This window comes from Ostrinia nubilalis, chromosome 20, assembly GCF_963855985.1.
Source record: "Ostrinia nubilalis chromosome 20, ilOstNubi1.1, whole genome shotgun sequence".
NCBI classification, from domain to species: Eukaryota; Metazoa; Arthropoda; class Insecta; order Lepidoptera; family Crambidae; genus Ostrinia; species Ostrinia nubilalis.
The window spans coordinates 2,224,043-2,245,697 of NC_087107.1; the positions used below are offsets into that span (position 1 = coordinate 2,224,043).

Genomic DNA, 21,655 nt, shown 5'->3' on the forward strand with positions numbered 1-21,655 from the left:
TATTCAATTATTTCAATTACCAATTACTTTGATAATATTAATTTAAAATAAAATATAAACGAGTTTATATTCAACAATGTATTTTTTCTTCATTGAATGCAACAACACACTTTGCGAAGAAGTCTTTGAATTCAGCTTTATTAAACAGACGAGTGTCACATAAAAAAGGCCTTTCGACCACTTTTCGACTGGTTTACGATTTTATTGTGCACTTTGTCTAGACCCACAGTATAATTTAAATTATATTTCCTAAACAAATAAAAAAGGGAAAATTAAATTTTCTTTGATTAAGAAGATCCTATTTTGTCGATCACATTACTGATCACAACATCAATCAGAAGAGGGATTGATCTTAATAATTATACAAACGATCTTTAAAAATCTAATAATCGTCTGTTGCAGTCCGTAAATAACATTTACAGAATTGCGATTAACGAGAGATTTTGTCGCATCACTAGTAGATCAACTGACATAGACTAAAAATTCGTCAATGTCAGTTGGCCATATTTGTTTACATTTAGGGAAATTTCTAAAGAACTAAGGTATACCTATTGGTGTTCTGTGGATATCTCAAGTACCCTATTATTTCATGTTTATAAGAACCATATAGTAATCTCTATATCTAGTCGATATTTTGTATATTTCTAAGCTAAAGATTGCTTTTCAACAGTAACAATTTGTTTTGTCTTTACGAAGCATGATTATCGTATTCTTAAAATTAGTTTACAATATTTTTAAAAGGTCACGTGACAGCCACAGCCATCTTGATATTTTGATCTTCGTATCAATAATTTCATTGTTGAGTATTATTTAAGTGCAAATTAAATGTTACCTATTTATTAAAATAAAGCTTGATTTGCAATTTATTGACATTATACATATTTCCAACGAATCAAAGAAAACAATATCAACATTTTTTCCCCAAATCTAAAATGGAATTTAGTGTAATTTATCAGTTTATTTTTTTACTTACTCTATGAAATATCGATACGAAGATTAACGTTTTGCTTAAATTATTTACACTATCCTGTATAAAAAATATTAAGAATTGGCAAAATATTGTAAAAAAGTGCTATGTTTACAAAGTGCATACATACATCCTGTTAGTCTTTGAAAATTATTATAAAATAATGTCATGATTGATCAAGCCATAGATAAAGGAATAATTTCCCTTGTCTGTTTTTGTATATAGTTCCAAAATACTGAACTGTCCTATGCATGACATTGACAGTGGGGCGCCACCGTCAATACCGGATCGCTGGTTCAGATTTTTGCTATGTTGGAAACCATAAAGTTGAACGATGGTAGCGCCCCCCTGTCATTGAGTTTGGTGGGACAGTTCAGCGTGGGTTATCTATACCTAAAAAATCGTACTAACTGTACCAGAGACTAGAAATACTGGTTCACTATCTAGACATTTTTAAAGAGAAGATAATAAAACCAATTAATAGGGTCATGCTCAACCAATCACAACAACTTTTGCTATAAATCTACCTTGATCGATGTGAACTGCATACCTTCGTTAGTTCAGTAGGAATGTGAGTAGATGGCGCTGTAGCGTGTTTATTTGTCCTGTAGCTGTACGTAGTTGGCGGGAAACAGACCATATGCACCCTTGCAAAGCCCTTGCCACCAACCCTCGTCGATCTGAGAAAGAATAAACAAATCAATTAAGAATGAAAAAGTTTTTTATCCACTCTATCTCATTTCAGCCATAGGACGTCCACTGCTGAACATAGGCCTCTCACAATGCTTTCCATGTTGATCGATTGGTAGCGGCCTGCGTCCAGCGCTTCCCTGCTACCTTCGTCGTCGGTCCACCTTGTGGGTGGACGTCACACGCTGCGTTTTCCGGTACGCGGCCTCCATTCCAGAACCTTGCTGCCCCATCGGCCGTTAGTTCTACGTACTATCTCATGTGACACGCAATAAATAATTTGAATGTGGATATTTTTGATACATGGATAAACGAGAAGTAATTTTTCCTTTTATCTTGTTTCAGATTCATCTGGATTGAGACAGCTGCTTATTGCCGATCGCTATGATGATGGTGACCAGAACAAGCCCACTAGCTCAAGAGTGGAAGACTGTGCACCTTATGCTCTGGGCATTGGGCTCACAATTGCATTCACCGTGACTATGTTGGACAGCAAACTCCGTAGAAAGGCAGCGGATTATGCACCTTATGCCCTGGGCACTGAACTCACTCCCGCAATCACCATGACAATGTTGACGACGTCATCGGTGTAGATTCTACACTGTAAATCCCGGTCCGTGAGCACATAGAATTTTGTCCAATGACCCCAAGCTACCCATCCTTATCGCTCGCGCGTAATTATATTGCTGTCGCGACGGGCGCCCGCAGTGAGTGTGCGAACGCGACAGCAACAGCTGCTTACTGCCGATCGCTATGATGATGGTGACCAGAACAGGCCCACTAGCTGAGGAGTTACAGACTGTGCACCTTATGCTCTGGGCATTGGGCGCACAATCGCATTCACCGTGACTATGTTGGAAAGCAAATTCTGTAGAAAGGCAGCGGATTATGCACCTTATGTCCTGGGCACTGGGCTCACTCTCGCATTCACTATGACAATATTGACGACGTCATCGGTGTCGAAGATCTAAATGGGCGTGGCGGCCTGCTAGACGGACGGCCGATAGCATTGTGCACCTTATGCCATGGCCACAAGGACCAAACTAGCACAGTAGCACTCACCATGTCGGAGCCTACTAATCGGAGATCGCGCACTCACTTGACGATGTTGTGATGACGTCATCGGGGTCAAATATGTGCGGCGGCGGCTTGTTAGTTGGAGCGTGCGCACTCACTATGACGATGTTGGCGAGCGTACCATTGTATTGTGCACCTTATGTCCTGGACACTAGGCACAATTTCATTTACAATGACGATGTTGTGAATGACGTCACGGGGTAGAAGGTCTTGCCGTATGCGGCCTGTTAAACGGAGTGTGCGCACTCACTATGACGATGTTGTGATGACGTCAGGCGGTCGAAAGAGGTCTCGCCGTGTGCGGCGGACTATTAGACGAAGATTGCGCACTCATTTTGATGATGTTGATTCAAGATACAACGGACCATGCACCTTATGTCCTGAACACTAGGCACAATTTCTCTTACCATGACAATGTTAGTGATGACGTCATCGGGGTAGAAGGTCTCGCCGTGTGCGGCAGTCTATTAGACGAAGATTGCGCACTCATTTTGATGATGTGTGTGATTCAAGATACAGCGAACTGTGCGCCTAGGGTTGCCAGGTGTCCGGCTTTAGCCGGACATGTCTGGCTTTTTACGGTCGTGTCCGACCAAAAATTGTCTTGTCCGGCCTGTCCGGATTTTGTTAGGCTTTTTATGTGGTTGCCGCGCTAGGCGAAAGTCGAGCTACAGAATAATAGCGCACGCATCAGGATGTTGGGCTAGATACTAGGCACAATTTCACTCACCATGACGATGTTGGTGATGACGTCATCAGGGTCGAAGGAGATCTCATCGGGCGCGGCGGCCTGGTAGTCGTACAGGGCGCGCGCCGTGTACCCGTCCTCGTCGTCGCCCTCGCCCTCCGCTTCGCCCGAGAGTCGAGGGTCAACGGATTATGCACCTTATATCCTTAGTACTGAGCGCAAACTAGCACCCACCAAGAAATCCACTAATTGGAGAGTGCGCACTCACTTGACGATGTTGTGATGACGTCAGGCGGTCGAAAGAGGTCTCGCCGTGTGCGGCGGACTATTAGACGAAGATTGCGCACTCATTTTGATGATGTTGATTCAAGATACCGCGGACTGTGCACTTAATGTCCTGGACACTAGGCACAATTTCTCTTACCATGACAATGTTAGTGATGACGTCATCGGGGTAGAAGGTCTCGCCGTGTGTGGCAGTCTATTAGACGAAGATTGCGCACTCATTTTGATGATGTGTGTGATTCAAGATACAGCGAACTGTGCGCCTAGGGTTGCCAGGTGTCCGGCTTTAGCCGGACATGTCTGGCTTTTTACGGTCGTGTCCGGCCAAAAATTGTCTTGTCCGGCCTGTCCGGATTTTGTTAGGCTTTTTATGTGGTTGCCGTGCCAGGCGAAAGTCGAGCTACAGAATGATATCAAGCGCACGCATCAGGATGTTGGGCTAGATATTAGGCACAATCTCACTCACCATGACGATGTTGGTGATGACGTCATCAGGGTCGAAGGAGATCTCATCGGGCGCGGCGGCCTGGTAGTCGTACAGGGCGCGCGCCGTGTACCCGTCCTCGTCGTCGCCCTCCGCTTCGCACGAAAGCCGAGGGTCAACGGATTATGCACCTTATATCCTTAGCACTGAGCGCAAACTAGCACCCACCAAGAGTCTATTAATTGGAGAGTGCGCACTCACTTGACGATGTTGTGATGACGTCAGGCGGTCGAAAGAGGTCTCGCCGTGTGCGGCGGACTATTAGACGAAGATTGCGCACTCATTTTGATGATGTTGCTTCAAGTCACAACGGAATGTGCGCCTTATGTTCTGGACACTAGGCACAATTTCTCTTACCATGACAATGTTAGTGATGACGTCATCGGGGTAGAAGGTCTCGCCGTGTGCGGCAGTCTATTAGACGAAGATTGCGCACTCATTTTGATGATGTGTGTGATTCAAGATACAGCGAACTGTGCGCCTAGGGTTGCCAGGTGTCCGGCTTTAGCCGGACATGTCGTGTCCGGCCAAAAATTGTCTTGTCCGGCCAAAAATTGTCTTGTCCGGCCTGTCCGGATTTTGTTAGGCTTTTTATGTGGTTGCCGCGCCAGGCGAAAGTCGAGCTACAGAATGATATCAAGCGCACGCATCAGGATGTTGGGCTAGATACTAGGCACAATCTCACTCACCATGACAATGTTGGTGATGACGTCATCAGGGTCGAAGGAGATCTCATCGGGCGCGGCGGCCTGGTAGTCGTACAGGGCGCGCGCCGTGTACCCGTCCTCGTCGTCGCCCTCGCCCTCCGCTTCGCCCGAAAGCCAAGGGTCAACGGATTATGCACCTTATATCCTTAGCACTGAGCGCAAACTAGCACCCACCAAGCGGTCTACTAATTGGAGAGTGCGCACTCACTTGACGATGTTGTGATGACGTCAGGCGGTCGAGAGGTCTCGCCGTGTGCGGCGGACTATTAGACAGAGATTGCGCACTCATTTTGATGATGTTGATTCAAGTCACAACGGAATGTGCACCTTATGTCCTGAACAATATGACAATGTTGGTGATGACGCATCAGGATCAAATGAGATCTCGTCAGGCGCAGCGGCCTGCTAACTGGAGTTTGCGCACTCACTATGACGATGTTGTGATGACGTCAGGCGGTCGAAAGAGGTCTCGTCGTGTGCGGCGGACTATTAGACGGAGATTGCGCACTCATTTTGATGATGTTGCTTCAAGTCACAACGGAATGTGCACCTTATGCCTTGGACACTAAGCACAATCTCACTCACCATGACAATGTTGGTGATGACGTCATCAGGGTCGAAGGAGATCTCATCGGGCGCGGCGGCCTACTATTCAGAGAATGCGCACTCATTATAAGGATGACGGCGAGTCCACCATCGGATTTTGCACCATATTTCCTAGTCACTGGGTATAAACTCTCACTCACCATGACGATGTTGGTGATGACGTCATCGGGGTCGAAGGAGATCTCATCGGGCGCGGCGGCCTGGTAGTCGTACAGGGCGCGCGCCGTGTATCCATCTTCATCGTCGCCCTCGCCCTCCGCTTCGCCCGAAAGTCGAGGGTCAACGGATTATGCACCTTATATCCTTAGCACTGAGCGCAAACTTGCAAAATTGCACTCAGTCTGACAGCCGGAGTACGCGCGCTCACCATGACGATGTTGGTCGAGCCCGATAGGATTTTGCACCTTATACCATGGGCACAAGGACCAAACTAGCACAGCAGCATTCACCATGTCGAAGTCTACTAATTGGAGAGTGCGCACTCACTTGACGATGTGGTGATGACGTCATCGGGGTCGAATATATGCGGCGGTGGCGTGTTAGTTGGAGTTTGCGCACTCAGTATGCGATGTTGGCGAGCTTATCATTGTATTGTGCACCTTAAGACCTGGGCACAAGGCATGTATTCGCAATCACTATGACTTTTCGATATTCGGAGTATGCGCAGTGCGCACTCATTATGAAGATGGAGGATGTTAGCGAGCCGACCAGCGGACTGTGCACCTTATGTCCTGAGCACTAGGCACAATCTCACTCACCATGACAATGTTAGTGATGACGTCATCAGGGTCGAAGGAGATCTCATCGGGCGCGGCGGCCTGGTAGTCGTACAGGGCGCGCGCCGTGTACCCGTCCTCGTCGTCGCCCTCGCCCTCCGCTTCGCCCGAAAGCCGAGAGTCAACGGATTATGCACCTTATATCGTTAGCACTGAGCGCAAACTAGCACCCACCAAGAGATCCACTAATTGGAGAGTGCGCACTCACTATGACGATGTTGTGATGACGTCAGGCGGTCGAAAGAGGTCTCGCCGTGTGCGGCGGACTATTAGACGAAGATTGCGCACTCATTTTGATGATGTTGATTCAAGATACCGCGGACTGTGCACTTAATGTCCTGGACACTAGGCACAATTTCTCTTACCATGACAATGTTAGTGATGACGTCATCGGGGTAGAAGGTCTCGCCGTGTGTGGCAGTCTATTAGACGAAGATTGCGCACTCATTTTGATGATGTGTGTGATTCAAGATACAGCGAACTGTGCGCCTAGGGTTGCCAGGTGTCCGGCTTTAGCCGGACATGTCTGGCTTTTTACGGTCGTGTCCGGCCAAAAATTGTCTTGTCCGGCCTGTCCGGATTTTGTTAGGCTTTTTATGTGGTTGCCGTGCCAGGCGAAAGTCGAGCTACAGAATGATATCAAGCGCACGCATCAGGATGTTGGGCTAGATATTAGGCACAATCTCACTCACCATGACGATGTTGGTGATGACGTCATCAGGGTCGAAGGAGATCTCATCGGGCGCGGCGGCCTGGTAGTCGTACAGGGCGCGCGCCGTGTACCCGTCCTCGTCGTCGCCCTCCGCTTCGCACGAAAGCCGAGGGTCAACGGATTATGCACCTTATATCCTTAGCACTGAGCGCAAACTAGCACCCACCAAGAGTCTATTAATTGGAGAGTGCGCACTCACTTGACGATGTTGTGATGACGTCAGGCGGTCGAAAGAGGTCTCGCCGTGTGCGGCGGACTATTAGACGAAGATTGCGCACTCATTTTGATGATGTTGCTTCAAGTCACAACGGAATGTGCGCCTTATGTTCTGGACACTAGGCACAATTTCTCTTACCATGACAATGTTAGTGATGACGTCATCGGGGTAGAAGGTCTCGCCGTGTGCGGCAGTCTATTAGACGAAGATTGCGCACTCATTTTGATGATGTGTGTGATTCAAGATACAGCGAACTGTGCGCCTAGGGTTGCCAGGTGTCCGGCTTTAGCCGGACATGTCGTGTCCGGCCAAAAATTGTCTTGTCCGGCCAAAAATTGTCTTGTCCGGCCTGTCCGGATTTTGTTAGGCTTTTTATGTGGTTGCCGCGCCAGGCGAAAGTCGAGCTACAGAATGATATCAAGCGCACGCATCAGGATGTTGGGCTAGATACTAGGCACAATCTCACTCACCATGACAATGTTGGTGATGACGTCATCAGGGTCGAAGGAGATCTCATCGGGCGCGGCGGCCTGGTAGTCGTACAGGGCGCGCGCCGTGTACCCGTCCTCGTCGTCGCCCTCGCCCTCCGCTTCGCCCGAAAGCCAAGGGTCAACGGATTATGCACCTTATATCCTTAGCACTGAGCGCAAACTAGCACCCACCAAGCGGTCTACTAATTGGAGAGTGCGCACTCACTTGACGATGTTGTGATGACGTCAGGCGGTCGAGAGGTCTCGCCGTGTGCGGCGGACTATTAGACAGAGATTGCGCACTCATTTTGATGATGTTGATTCAAGTCACAACGGAATGTGCACCTTATGTCCTGAACAATATGACAATGTTGGTGATGACGCATCAGGATCAAATGAGATCTCGTCAGGCGCAGCGGCCTGCTAACTGGAGTTTGCGCACTCACTATGACGATGTTGTGATGACGTCAGGCGGTCGAAAGAGGTCTCGTCGTGTGCGGCGGACTATTAGACGGAGATTGCGCACTCATTTTGATGATGTTGCTTCAAGTCACAACGGAATGTGCACCTTATGCCTTGGACACTAAGCACAATCTCACTCACCATGACAATGTTGGTGATGACGTCATCAGGGTCGAAGGAGATCTCATCGGGCGCGGCGGCCTACTATTCAGAGAATGCGCACTCATTATAAGGATGACGGCGAGTCCACCATCGGATTTTGCACCATATTTCCTAGTCACTGGGTATAAACTCTCACTCACCATGACGATGTTGGTGATGACGTCATCGGGGTCGAAGGAGATCTCATCGGGCGCGGCGGCCTGGTAGTCGTACAGGGCGCGCGCCGTGTATCCATCTTCATCGTCGCCCTCGCCCTCCGCTTCGCCCGAAAGTCGAGGGTCAACGGATTATGCACCTTATATCCTTAGCACTGAGCGCAAACTTGCAAAATTGCACTCAGTCTGACAGCCGGAGTACGCGCGCTCACCATGACGATGTTGGTCGAGCCCGATAGGATTTTGCACCTTATACCATGGGCACAAGGACCAAACTAGCACAGCAGCATTCACCATGTCGAAGTCTACTAATTGGAGAGTGCGCACTCACTTGACGATGTGGTGATGACGTCATCGGGGTCGAATATATGCGGCGGTGGCGTGTTAGTTGGAGTTTGCGCACTCAGTATGCGATGTTGGCGAGCTTATCATTGTATTGTGCACCTTAAGACCTGGGCACAAGGCATGTATTCGCAATCACTATGACTTTTCGATATTCGGAGTATGCGCAGTGCGCACTCATTATGAAGATGGAGGATGTTAGCGAGCCGACCAGCGGACTGTGCACCTTATGTCCTGAGCACTAGGCACAATCTCACTCACCATGACAATGTTAGTGATGACGTCATCAGGGTCGAAGGAGATCTCATCGGGCGCGGCGGCCTGGTAGTCGTACAGGGCGCGCGCCGTGTACCCGTCCTCGTCGTCGCCCTCGCCCTCCGCTTCGCCCGAAAGCCGAGAGTCAACGGATTATGCACCTTATATCGTTAGCACTGAGCGCAAACTAGCACCCACCAAGAGATCCACTAATTGGAGAGTGCGCACTCACTATGACGATGTTGTGATGACGTCAGGCGGTCGAAAGAGGTCTCGCCGTGTGCGGCGGACTATTAGACGGAGATTGCGCACTCATTTTGATGATGTTGATTCAAGATACAGCGGACTGTGCACTTAATGTCCTGAACACTAGGCACAATTTCTCTTACCATGACAATGTTAGTGATGACGTCATCGGGGTAGAAGGTCTCGCCGTGTGCGGCAGTCTATTAGACGAAGATTGCGCACTCATTTTGATGATGTGTGTGATTCAAGATACATCGAACTGTGCGCCTAGGGTTGCCAGGTGTCCGGCTTTAGCCGGACATGTCTGGCTTTTTACGGTCGTGTTCGGCCAAAAATTGTCTTGTCCGGATTTTGTTAGGCTTTTTATGTGGCTTTTTATGCGCTTCGCCCGAAAGCCGAGGGTCAACGGATTATGCACCTTATATCCTTAGCACTGAGCGCAAACTTGCACCCACCAAGCGGTCTACTAATTGGAGAGTGCGCACTCACTTGACGATGTTGTGATGACGTCAGGCGGTCGAAAGAGGTCTCGCGCCGTGTGCGGTAGTCTATTAGACGAAGATTGCGCACTTATTTTGATTATGTTGATTCAAGATACCGCGGACTGTGCACTTAATGTCCTGGACACTAGGCTCAATCTCACTCACCATGACAATGTTAGTGATGACGTCATCAGGGTCAAATGAGATCTCGTCAGGCCCATCCACCTGCTATACGGAGTATGCGCACTCACTACGACGATTTGGCGAGCCCACCACCGGATTTTGCACCATATTCCTTAGTCACTGGGTACAAACTCGCACTCACCATGACGATGTTGGTGATGACGTCATCAGGGTCGAAGGAGATCTCATCGGGCGCGGCGGCCTGGTAGTCGTACAGGGCGCGCGCCGTGTATCCGTCTTCATCGTCGCCCTCGCCCTCCGCCTCGCCCGAGAGAGAGCCTTCCCAACCGACAGGGGACACCACTATCGTAGGCTGACGAGTTATCTGGAAAAAATAAGAGTTTATAATTTACTAGCTCACCCGGCGAACTTTGTTCCGCATAAGCAGACTTTTTTTTATTTCGAACGGGATAAAAAGTATCCTATGTCCTTCTCCTGGCTCTAAACTACCTCCCTGACAATTTTCAACTAAATCGGTTCAGCCGTTCTTGAGTTATAAGTGGTGTAACTAACACGACTTTCTTTTATAATATAGATGATACTAGCTTTTGCCCGCGGCTTCACCCGCGTGAAATTTAGTTTGTCACAGATCGTCATAAATTATAGCCTATATGTTATTCTGGATTATAAACAATAATACTGTAAAGTTTCATAAAAATTCTTTTAGTAGTTTTTGCGTGAAAGAGTAACAAACATCCAGACATCCAAACTTTCGCATTTATAATATTAGTAGGATGTGGTATTGGCAGAGTTGAAGTATTTACATCCATAACACGAATGTAAACTAAAATCCTGTATAAATAAATAAATAATCTTATGTTGTAAAAAAAACCATAACTCGAAAACTATCAAGTCACGGTGATTTGGGAAGCCCTAGTCAGAGTAAATACAAATGAGAAGGTTATCTTCATAGAAACGCACTGAGCGCGGTTTGTATGTGAGCGCGCCAATACGTAATTACAAAATTCGGCGCAACTCCCCGCTAATTCCCGCTAAATTTTGTCAGTGTGTGCGTGCGCGCCGCATACGTATTGGCGCGCTCACATACAAACCGCGCTCGGTGCGTTTCTATGAAGATGACCTACTCATTTGTATTTACTCTGCCCTAGTGATTAGTTATGCTATACCTCTGGACTTCGGCTTGACACTACTTTTTGGGACATCCTGTATAGATGCCGGGCAAACGCACGCAAATGTACATAAATTACGTCGTCTCGATCGTATGTACCCCGGCAACAATATCATGCAATGTCTACTCTTATTTCTGTATGGCTCAAAGCTGATATAGCCCGGTCGCCGAGCACGTAGAATTTCGTCCAATGACCCCAAGCTACCCATCATTATCGTTTGCGCGTAATGAGGGTTTTCGTGATTGAAAAATCCGCCAGATGGCAATACGTAGACGTGAGGTCCAAATGCTGCATAATTGGTTATTTTTGACATGACATTGACAGATATGTCAAAATCCATCAATCATGCAGCATTTGGACCTCGCGTCTACGTATTGCCATCTGGCGGATTTTTCAACCGCGAAAACCCTCATTATATTGCTGTCGCGACTGTGCGACGGGCGCCCGCAGTGAGTGTGCGAGCGCGACAGCAACACAATTACGCGCGAGCGATAAGGATGGGTAGCTTGGGGTCATTGGACGAAATTCTACGTGCTCGGCGACCGGGCTTTATTCCTTATTTCTGCACCTTAACACAAAGCAATAAAGTTCAAAATAATGTGGCTAAATAAACTAACCTCTTCTTTATGCTCTTTATCGCCAACCAGCGTGACGTCAGGCAGATTAGCTTGCTTCGGTTCACTGGCTTCCATCACTTTGTTGATCTCTTGGGCCACCGGGTCTTCCTCCACCTTGGTCTGTATTGGTTTGGTTTCCACTTGTGTGTGTGTCAGTATTGGCTGCGGTGGTTTGACTTCGGCGGGCTCTGGGAGTTTTTCTACTGGTGCTGGTTCGATTTCAGGTTGGGATTCCTTCTCTTTGGCTAGCCGGTCTTTTTCCTGAAAAATGGATTTGAGAATGAGTATAAATGGTATATTATACTGTCAAAGCAATCATGATTTCGAGTTAGGTCCAGAACATGAAACGCAACTGCAACGAAACTGCAACTTTCTGATGATTCTGATGAATGAAACTGAAACTGAAAGTTTCAAACTGGTCGCGTCATGTGTGGTCTCTCAACGGACGCTATGGCAGAAACTTAGATGTAACTCAAAAGTAACTAGCAGTTGCAGTTTCGTTGCAGTTGCGTTTCACCGTCTGTTCTGGGCCTTAGACATGGACCTATAAAAAAAGGCGGACGGAACTCGCGCTACAACAAAACTGTGACGCAAAATTTTGGCGTTTGTCTATTGTGTGAGTGAATTTAGGGATGCCATGTTAGCCAAAACATTTTACCCATTTATTTTAAGAAAAACATAGATCGGCAGATGTTACTTGGAAATGTAGACAGAATTATTCCGTGCCATTTTAAAAGGATGAAAGGTGAATGCGTTGAGGTAGGCGCGAAATTTTCAATGTTCAAATTTTCTTACATTGTTTGCAAGTCAGTGTGTCAGGGTATGTACATAATGTTGATCAAAAATGATTCACGCATTTACAAATTACGAATCTTGTGTACATTATAATCATAATCTTATGCATCATCAATATATTATTATTATCTCTGATAGATTTTTTTTAACATACAACCTGACACTGACTTGCAATCAATGTAAGAAAATTTGAATTTCGCAGTTCCACATTTTTGGGAAGGATCAAATTTGCCTATGAAAATATATCCCATTAAAACACAATTATTATGATAAATTATTTTATTTCCATAGTATGCGTAATAAATAACTAAAAAGTCCTAAAATTATTATTAATTTCCCATATTTCGGGTAATTTTCCCACGTAAATAACTGAGAACACTGGTCTTTGACGTATTATTTTTTCGAGTGAATGACGTTTGATTTCAATTAATTTCAATATTTTAATGTCGGGAAATAAGTGATTGGATTATTATTTTGCCTGTGAAATGTGATTCCTTAATTTTTTTTTGTTCGAACAGAACGGTTTTTACACAATTTCATCACACAAGACATGTCGTATTCGTGTTGTTTTTTCGCTGCTTAAATGTGTCAACTGTGTGAAGTTTGCACTCGAAGTGGTGTATCAGGGTGTGAATGTGTGCGTGCCGGCCTGTACGTACAGGCAAGCTGGTGTATCCTAATGTCACAGTATTTTGTTGATGAGAATCCGTCCGACTTTTTTTATAGGTCCATGGCCTTAGACGAATAAAATGTCAATAAAACTTTATACATAACTTCAACATATCAAAAAATGTTTTTCTCTAATTGGAAAAAAAACGGAATTGTATTTCATAATAAAATAAACATTTAAAAGTGAACATAGTAGACTTATTTTACCTTTTGCGATAAATCCTTGTCCATTTGTTCCCTTTGCTGTCTTATCCTCTGCACTGACTGTAGGGCTTCCTGAAATGATAAATAATTCAAATTCAAATTGTGTTTATTGTGAAATCACAGGTACATAAGTGAGGTCATAAGTTTTATAATTAGATCAGCTGTATTCCGCCGCATGGGCATAAATATGTCGTGATTAACCAGTGAGTGGTATTTCGCTTTTATTATAGACTAGCGGCCGCCCGCGACTTATTTTATTTTTATTTTATTTTATTTTATTAGGGACAACAAACAATTGTACAAACGGTTTTACAAAAAGTCTTACAGATATATCTTAAATAAATGCACAACCAGCACCGTTATCCACGAAAATAACAAATAGAACAGCTACTAAGGTCGCACACGTTTGAAGAAATTATTTGACTAATTTTAAATTTTAAGTAAGACTTAGTACGCGTGAATCCCATCTTACCCCCTTAGGGGTGGAGTTTCGTAAAATCCTTTCTTAGCGGATGCCTACATCATAACATCTACGTGCATGCCAAATTTTAGCCCGATCCGTCCAGTGGGATGGGCTGTGCGTTGATAGATAGATCACTATGTCAGTCAGTCAGTCAGTCACCTTACAGGGTGGAATTTTGAAATGCCACCTGGAGGGAAAGTACTCTTAATACTGTAGACAAAATTTTACTGTAAGAAAACATTCCATTATTTTTGAAAAGAAAAAGAACTGCATTCAAAGATTTTCGAAAATTTTTCGAAAATTCACTACCATACCCATACAATTTTATTTATTTATTTATTTATTTATACTTCAATGCCAAAAATATTAACATTAGGCGAACTTAATGCCATAAGGCATTCTCATCCAGTTTACCTTTGGGTTATGCAGAAAAATTAGTTTAGCGGTATAACAAAAAAAAATTAAATAAAACAAAGCGACGGCAAAACAAATAAGCTACATATACACATACATAAATAATATATAAAATAATATAATAAATAAATACATACTAAGATGATAGATATAATGATGGATGACGATAAGTTAAAACAGAAACCATTCATGAAGATGATAACATTTGGAGAAAGTGGTTATGGACAGATTTTTTGAACGAAAACTTGCTAGAGGCTTGCCTGATATCTTCAGGCAGAGAATTCCAGAGCCTTATGGCCTGGAGACGGAAGGAGTCGGAGAGAAAACCAGTTCGGTGAAGAGGGGTGGAAAGGACAGACTTATTAGAAGAACGGAGCTGACGTGAGTGCGTTGAACTGAGAAGAGTGAACTGTGACTTGAGATAAGATGGGGAATTTGGATCATTCAGGATCGAGAAAAGAGTACATAAGATTCTGACTTTGCGTCGAAGTGGGAGAGGCAGCCATTGTAGCTGAGATCGGTAAGCGGAGATGTGGTCGTATTTGCGCAAACAGAAAATGAAACGAATGGCGTTGTTGATCAGTCGATCTAGCTTTGTAAGGAGATCTTGATTCAAGTCAGGGTAACACACATCAGCATAGTCGATGATTGGGAGTACAAGTGATTGGATCAAGGTAATTTTTGTTTTAACTGGAAGGAAATTCTTGAGCCTCCAGAGGGAGCGCAGTGTGGCGGTTACCTTCCGACTGACCTCTGCAACTTGGGTGTTCCAGCTGAGCGTAGTGTCCATATGTAAGCCAAGGTTTTTGACACTTGTGCAGTAAGGGATGTCAACGCCATTAAAGTTAACTGGTGATACACAATCAAGATGACATATTTGACGTTGACTACCGATAACTATAGCTTGGCACTTGTTCGGATTAACAGCCACACCATAACGCTTAGACCACTCGGAGATATATCTAAGGTCAGCGTTAATACTGTCCACAGCCATGTTAATATCCCCGCAGTGGCACCGTCGATATAGTTGCAAATCGTCCGCATATAAATGGTAAGAAGAGCCAATACCAAGGGTGATAGAATTTATAAATAAAGAGAACAGTAAGGGTGAGAGTAAACCACCCTGCGGAACGCCAGTGAGCAGGTCACGCAAGTGGGAAACTGATTTATCGGTACGAACCGCTTGTTGGCGACCACGAAGATAGGAAGCAAACCAGTTTATGACAGTAGGTGTCATATTGAGATGTGCTAAGACAGAGAGAAGAACATCATGGTCCACGGTATTAAAAGCGTTGGAAAAGTCGATCAATACAAGCAAGCAATTTTCTGTAACATAATTAAAATAATTCAAGATTTCATGGTTTTCCTTTCATTTGATTTATCTAGTATGTTAGAGGGATTTCATCCTTTTACTTAACCCTAACGATCGGTGTAATAAAAAATAAAAATACAGGGTGTAATTTTTCTTTGAGAAAAATTTTCTATCTACAATATTAAGAGTACTTTTTTTTGTATTAAAATCTAAATATTTTACATAAAATATGTGTTCGCCTACACTAGCGCGTTATACGTCCGCAGTTTGTGAGGGTGTGTAGTGGCGAATCATACAATTTATGGCACATTCTAGATTTAAGATTCTATGATGATGATGAACCCACCTGTTCCTTCTCCTTGGCCATGTTTTCAAACTTGGCGCGAATAGACGAGGGCTTGGCGCCGCCGATATCGGGCTTCTGCTTGGTGTAGTTGGTGCCGACCTTCTCTACCTCGTCGAAACGGTGAGCCGACTTGTCTACGCGATCGGTTTCCACACCGAACTTGCCGCCGAAGCCCTGAGGTAATTATAATTGTGGTAATAGTAATTGTGGTAATAGTAATTGTGGTAATAGTAATTTTGTTAAATTACACTGCTAAAGGACCTAAAAAACCTGCATAAGAGCTCTGATAGGGCTTCTTGCACATCAAATGGAGCTTCTCTACTAAAGCCCGGTCTGTGAGCACGTAGAATTTTGTCCAATGACCCCTAGCTACCGATCTTTATCGCTCGCGCGTAATTATATTGCTGTCGCGACTGCGCGACTGGCACCCGCAGTGAGTGTGCGAGCCCGATAGCAATATAATTACGCGCGAGCGATAAGGATGGGTAGCTAGGGGTCATTTGACAAAATTCTACGTGCTCACAGACCAGACTATACCCGATCGAGTTTACTGCGTACCTGGCAGCCGTGACGTCACATCGACGGTCTAGTACGGATGGGTTGAACGCGGGGAGGAGTGCGAGGGAGACGCATTCTAGCTACAAAGCGAGAGACATATATATTTGTTCGTTTCAACCAAAATACGTCCACTGGCTGGATAAAGCCTCCCTAAGTATTTCCACAACGACCGGTCCTGCGCTGCCCGCATCCAGAGGCTTCTCACGACTTTCACTAGATCATCGATAAAAAAACCATGCCTATACGTCAGCGTCAAATAGTTCGTGACAAAAAGTTCCAAAAAGTTGACAACAAGAGAAATTTCAAATGCAACAAAGAAGTGTTGCGAACTTATTGGCTATTTGGGTGTCACGAACTATTTGACGCTAACATTATAAGACAAGCTGATATGAACCTTAGTGAGTACACAATTAGCTACCTTCTTGTGGTCGACCTGGCTGGAGTGCGCTGGCATCTTTTCATGATGATCCCAAGAGATTAGCGAGCTGATATGAACCTTAGTGAGTACACAATTAAGTACCTTCTTGTGGTCGACCTGGCTGGCGTGCGCGGGCGTCTTCAGATGGTCCCAAGAGACAAGCAAGCTGATATGAACCTTAGTGAGTACACAATAAGGTACCTTCTTGTGGTCGACCTGGCTGGCGTGCGCGGGCGTCTTCTGATGGTCCCAAGAGACAAGCAAGCTGATATGAACCTTAGTGAGTACACAATAAGGTACCTTCTTGTGGTCGACCTGGCTGGCGTGCGCGGGCGTCTTCTGATGGTCCCAAGAGACAAGCAAGCTGATATGAACCTTAGTGAGTACACAATAAGGTACCTTCTTGTGGTCGACCTGGCTGGCGTGCGCGGGCGTCTTCTCCTGGTGGTCTCAAGAGACTAGCAAGCCTATATGAACCTTAGTGAGTACACAATAAGGTACCTTCTTGTGGTCGACCTGGCTGGCGTGCGCGGGCGTCTTCTCCTGGTGGTCTCAAGAGAGAAGCAAGCTGATTTGAACCTTAGTATGCTGGCGTCAACTGGCGTGCACAGACGTCTTTGTCTAATGTCCCAATAGACAGATGACTGGCAAGGTGATATGAGCCTTAGTGAGTACACAATAAGGTACCTTCTTGTGGTCGACCTGGCTGGCGTGCGCGGGCGTCTTCTGATGGTCCCAAGAGACAAGCAAGCTGATATGAACCTTAGTGAGTACACAATAAGGTACCTTCTTGTGGTCGACCTGGCTTGCGTGCGCGGGCGTCTTCTGATGGTCCCAAGAGACAAGCAAGCTGATATGAACCTTAGTGAGTACACAATAAGGTACCTTCTTGTGGTCGACCTGGCTGGCGTGCGCGGGCGTCTTCTCCTGGTGGTCTCAAGAGACTAGCAAGCCTATATGAACCTTAGTGAGTACACAATAAGGTACCTTCTTGTGGTCGACCTGGCTGGCATCAACTGGCGTGCACAGACGTCATTGTCTAATGTCCCAATAGACATGACTGGCAAGGTGATATGAACCTTCGTTCGTTCGTTCGTTTCAGCCAAATGACGTCCACTGCTGGACAAAGGCCTCCCCCAAGGTTTTCGCGCTGCCCGCATCCAGGCTCTTCCCGCGACCTTTACCAGATCGTCGGTCCACCTAGTAGGAGGCCTGCCCACGCTACGTCTTCCAGCCCGTGGTCGCCACTCGAGAACTTTCCTGCCCCAACGGCCATCGTCTCTACGAGCTATGTGCCCCGCCCACTGCCACTTGATTTTAGCAATTCTGCGAGCTATGAACCTTAGTTAGATGTAATAAGGTACCTTCTTGTGGTCGACCTGGCTGGCGTGCGCGGGCGTCTTCTCCTGGTGGTCCCAGCCGACGGCGCTCGCATCCTGGCGGTCGGTCTGCACGCCGAACTTGCCGCCGAAGCCGATGGCGTAGTCTGCACACAAATGGCGGACGTTAATACATAAATATCCTTTGCGGGAGGCCTATGTTCAGCAGTTGACGTCCTGTGGCTGAAATGATGATGAATATTTTACACAGCCTTAGGATCTGACTTGGCTAGATAGGCCAACTTGTCTAGCCAATTGAATTCCTAAGTAAATCAGAAAGGGTTTTCCTATTTGCAGTGGAGAATAAATGGCCTGATGATGGCCCTTGGCCATTTTATACAGCGCCATCGGTGCTTTACTATATCTTCATCTATTCGCACTGGACTCGTGTGGTGGAATATGTAATGATGGGTGGTACCCACAAAATTCAATGGGACGTTTATGGGCTCACTTTCTAGTTCCAAACTAATCAACACTTATAGGGATACTCAGAAGGAATAGAAACATCAGATAATTATTGTTGTTTCGATAGATAATACGCGGTAGTCGAATTTTATTCGAGATTTATTCGGCAACACATAGCACACAGCGCTACCACTTCATTGCGTTCTGTGAAGAGACTAGTCTGGTATGGTGTCAGTATCTCACTCTTCTGCCAGTGGTAGTAGTTCCACACGTAAGCGTCTTATCTGTGGTCCCGCAGGCGGCGCTCTATGACGACATTAGTCTGTTCAGCTGTTACTGCTTGTATCATTTCGCAAGGAGTGTCATCCTAACTGGCGGCGCGACGCTCTATGACGTCACTAGAATGCTGTAGTAACAATATCCTTACCCTTCTGCGAGTGGTGGTGGTGCGCGTCTTCTCTGTGGTCCCAGCCGAGCGCGCTGGCGTCCTGGCGGTCTGTGACGACACTATGACGTCACTAGTCTGCTGTGACGTCAGCGACCTACCCTTCTGCGAGTGGTGGTGGTGCGCGTCTTCTCTGTGGTCCCAGCCGAGCGCGCTGGCGTCCTGGCGGTCTGTGACGACACTATGACGTCACTAGTCTGCTGTGACGTCAGCGACCTACCCTTCTGCGAGTGGTGGTGGTGCGCGTCTTCTCTGTGGTCCCAGCCGAGCGCGCTGGCGTCCTGGCGGTCTGTGACGACACTGTGACGTCACTAGTCTAGACGTGACGCTGTCTGTATCCTCCCTTCTGTGAGGAGTACTTCTCTAGCCGGTGACACCCTTTGATTGAAGACACTAATCTGCTATGATGTTAGTGTCTGACTTTTTTGCCAGTAGTGATACTGCACGTTCACTGTATGACGACACTAGTCTGTTGTGGTCACTAGCTCACCCTCTGATAATCCTAGTAGCCTAAGACGTGGTGCTTTGTGATATGTGACCTAGAAGAACGCTATGGTATTAGTATCTCACCCTTCTGCCGGCGAAAGTCTGTAAAGACACTAGACTAGACTACTACTACTAGACTAGACTACTGTGATGTCAGTATCTCACTCTTCTGCGAGTAGTGGTATTGCGCGTCCTAAGATGCTTCCAGTCAGCGTGTCGACTTTTTGACGACACTAGCCTGACACTATCTGTATATTCCCTTCTGTGAGGAGTACTTCTCAAGCCGGCGACATTCTGTGAAGACACTAATCTGCTGTGCTGTCAGTCTCTCACCCTTGCGAGTTGAGGAGATGCAGGTCATACCAATGCGGGATCCCAGCGGCGCTCTGTGACGACACTAGTCTAGCTGTTCCTGCCTGTACCCTTTTGCGAGGAGTGCTTCCCTAACTGGTGGCGCGGCGCTCTCGGCGCTCTGTGACGTCACCAGTGTGTAGTGACGTCAGTGACCTACCCTTCTGCGAGTGGTGGTGGTGCGCGTCTTCTCTGTGGTCCCAGCCGAGCGCACTCGCGTCCTGGCGGTCGGCCTGCACGCCGAACTTGCCGCCGAAGCCCGCGGCGTAGTCCTACTGCGACGAGTGCTTTTCAGCTCGCGGGGTCTGTGACGTCACTGGTCTGATGCTGTCTCTATCCTACCCTATTGCGAGAAGTGCCTTTATAGCCGGTGATACTGTGAAGACACTAGTCTACTGTGGTCTCTGTCATCCGCTTTGCAATGGAGGGAAGTCGAACCTTAATTTCGAACTCCTCCTATGTTCTTCTGATTAATTTCGTTGCGGGTCCAATGACAGTTTAACTTTCCCCCGGGACAAACTTGACCTTCATTGGTTGGGTTTTTGTGGCGGTCAAGCTGTAGATCCTGGCTACACAGGAGTTGCAGTGGTGGGAACGAGAGGTGGGAATAGTCCCGTTACTGTGGTCTCTAGCTCGCCCTGTGATAATCCTAGTAACCTAAGACGTTGTGGCGCTCTGTGATATGTGACCTAGAAGAACGCTATGGTATTAGTATCTCACCCTTCTGCCGGCGAAAGTCTGTAAAGAACCTAGACTAGACTACTACTACTAGACTAGACTACTGTGATGTCAGTATCTCACTCTTCTGCGAGTAGTGGTAATGCGCGTCCTATAGATGCTTCCAGTCAGCGTGTCGACTTTTTGACGACACTAGCCTGACACTATCTGTATATTCCCTTCTGTGAGGAGTACTTCTCAAGCCGGCGACATTCTGTGAAGTCACTAATCTGCTGTGCTGTCAGTCTCTCACCCTTTTTGCGAGTTGAGGAGATGCAGGTCATACCAATGCGGGATCCCAGCGGCGCTCTGTGACAACACTAGTTTGTTGCTGCCTGTATCTTTTCGCGAAGAGTGCTTTCCTAACTGGTGGCGCGGCGCTCTCGGCGCTTTGTGACGTCACTAGTGTAGTCACGTCAGTAACCTACCCTTCTGCGAGTGGTGGTGGTGCGCGTCTTCTCTGTGGTCCCAGCCGAGCGCACTCGCGTCCTGGCGGTCGGCCTGCACGCCGAACTTGCCGCCGAAGCCCGCGGCGTAGTCCTTTTGAGAGGAGTGCTTCTCTATTTGCTCGCGATGTTCCCAGCCGGCGGCACTCTGCAGCAAATGACAAAGATAAATAAGAAAGTCTACTGCACACTTGAACGCTCGGAGGAAATCCGCAGGAGAACCAAAGTGACCGACATAGCTCGTAGACGATGGCCGTTGGGGCAGAAAAGTTCTCGAGTGGCCACCCCGAGCCGGAAGACGTAGCGTGGGCAGGCTTCCCACTAGGTGGACCGACGATCTGGTGAAGGTCGCAGGAGGTGCCTGGATGCGAGCGGCGCAGTACCGGTCTCTGTGGAAATCCTTGGGGGAGGCCTTTGTCCAGCAGTCGACGTCTTTCGACTGAAACGAACGAACTGCACACTTAACTGCCTCTGTGATCTAGTGTTAAACCACCTGGGTATTACCACAGAATAAGTAATAGTACAGGTACAGAA

General features: G+C 46.7%; 1 protein-coding gene across 1 annotated transcript in view; it reads right to left on the minus strand.

The window, feature by feature from the left end:
- Positions 1-1,181: 1,181 nt before the first annotated feature.
- LOC135081848 (src substrate protein p85) overlaps positions 1,182-21,655 on the minus strand; it is a 34,005-nt gene continuing 13,531 nt past the window's right edge. The window contains exons 6-25 of the mRNA XM_063976629.1: positions 21,104-21,269; positions 18,257-18,378; positions 15,917-15,991; positions 13,385-13,453; positions 11,714-11,974; positions 10,057-10,291; positions 9,058-9,180; positions 8,444-8,562; positions 8,283-8,342; positions 8,126-8,183; positions 7,676-7,798; positions 6,973-7,085; positions 6,597-6,702; positions 6,259-6,381; positions 5,645-5,763; positions 5,484-5,543; positions 5,327-5,384; positions 4,877-4,999; positions 4,174-4,286; positions 1,182-1,647 (exon numbers count right to left, since the gene is read on the minus strand). Coding sequence (XP_063832699.1) covers positions 1,564-1,647; positions 4,174-4,286; positions 4,877-4,999; positions 5,327-5,384; positions 5,484-5,543; positions 5,645-5,763; positions 6,259-6,381; positions 6,597-6,702; positions 6,973-7,085; positions 7,676-7,798; positions 8,126-8,183; positions 8,283-8,342; positions 8,444-8,562; positions 9,058-9,180; positions 10,057-10,291; positions 11,714-11,974; positions 13,385-13,453; positions 15,917-15,991; positions 18,257-18,378; positions 21,104-21,269 — 2,310 coding nt within the window. The 3' untranslated portion in view covers positions 1,182-1,563. The remainder of the gene's footprint in view (positions 1,648-4,173; positions 4,287-4,876; positions 5,000-5,326; positions 5,385-5,483; positions 5,544-5,644; positions 5,764-6,258; positions 6,382-6,596; positions 6,703-6,972; positions 7,086-7,675; positions 7,799-8,125; positions 8,184-8,282; positions 8,343-8,443; positions 8,563-9,057; positions 9,181-10,056; positions 10,292-11,713; positions 11,975-13,384; positions 13,454-15,916; positions 15,992-18,256; positions 18,379-21,103; positions 21,270-21,655) is intronic.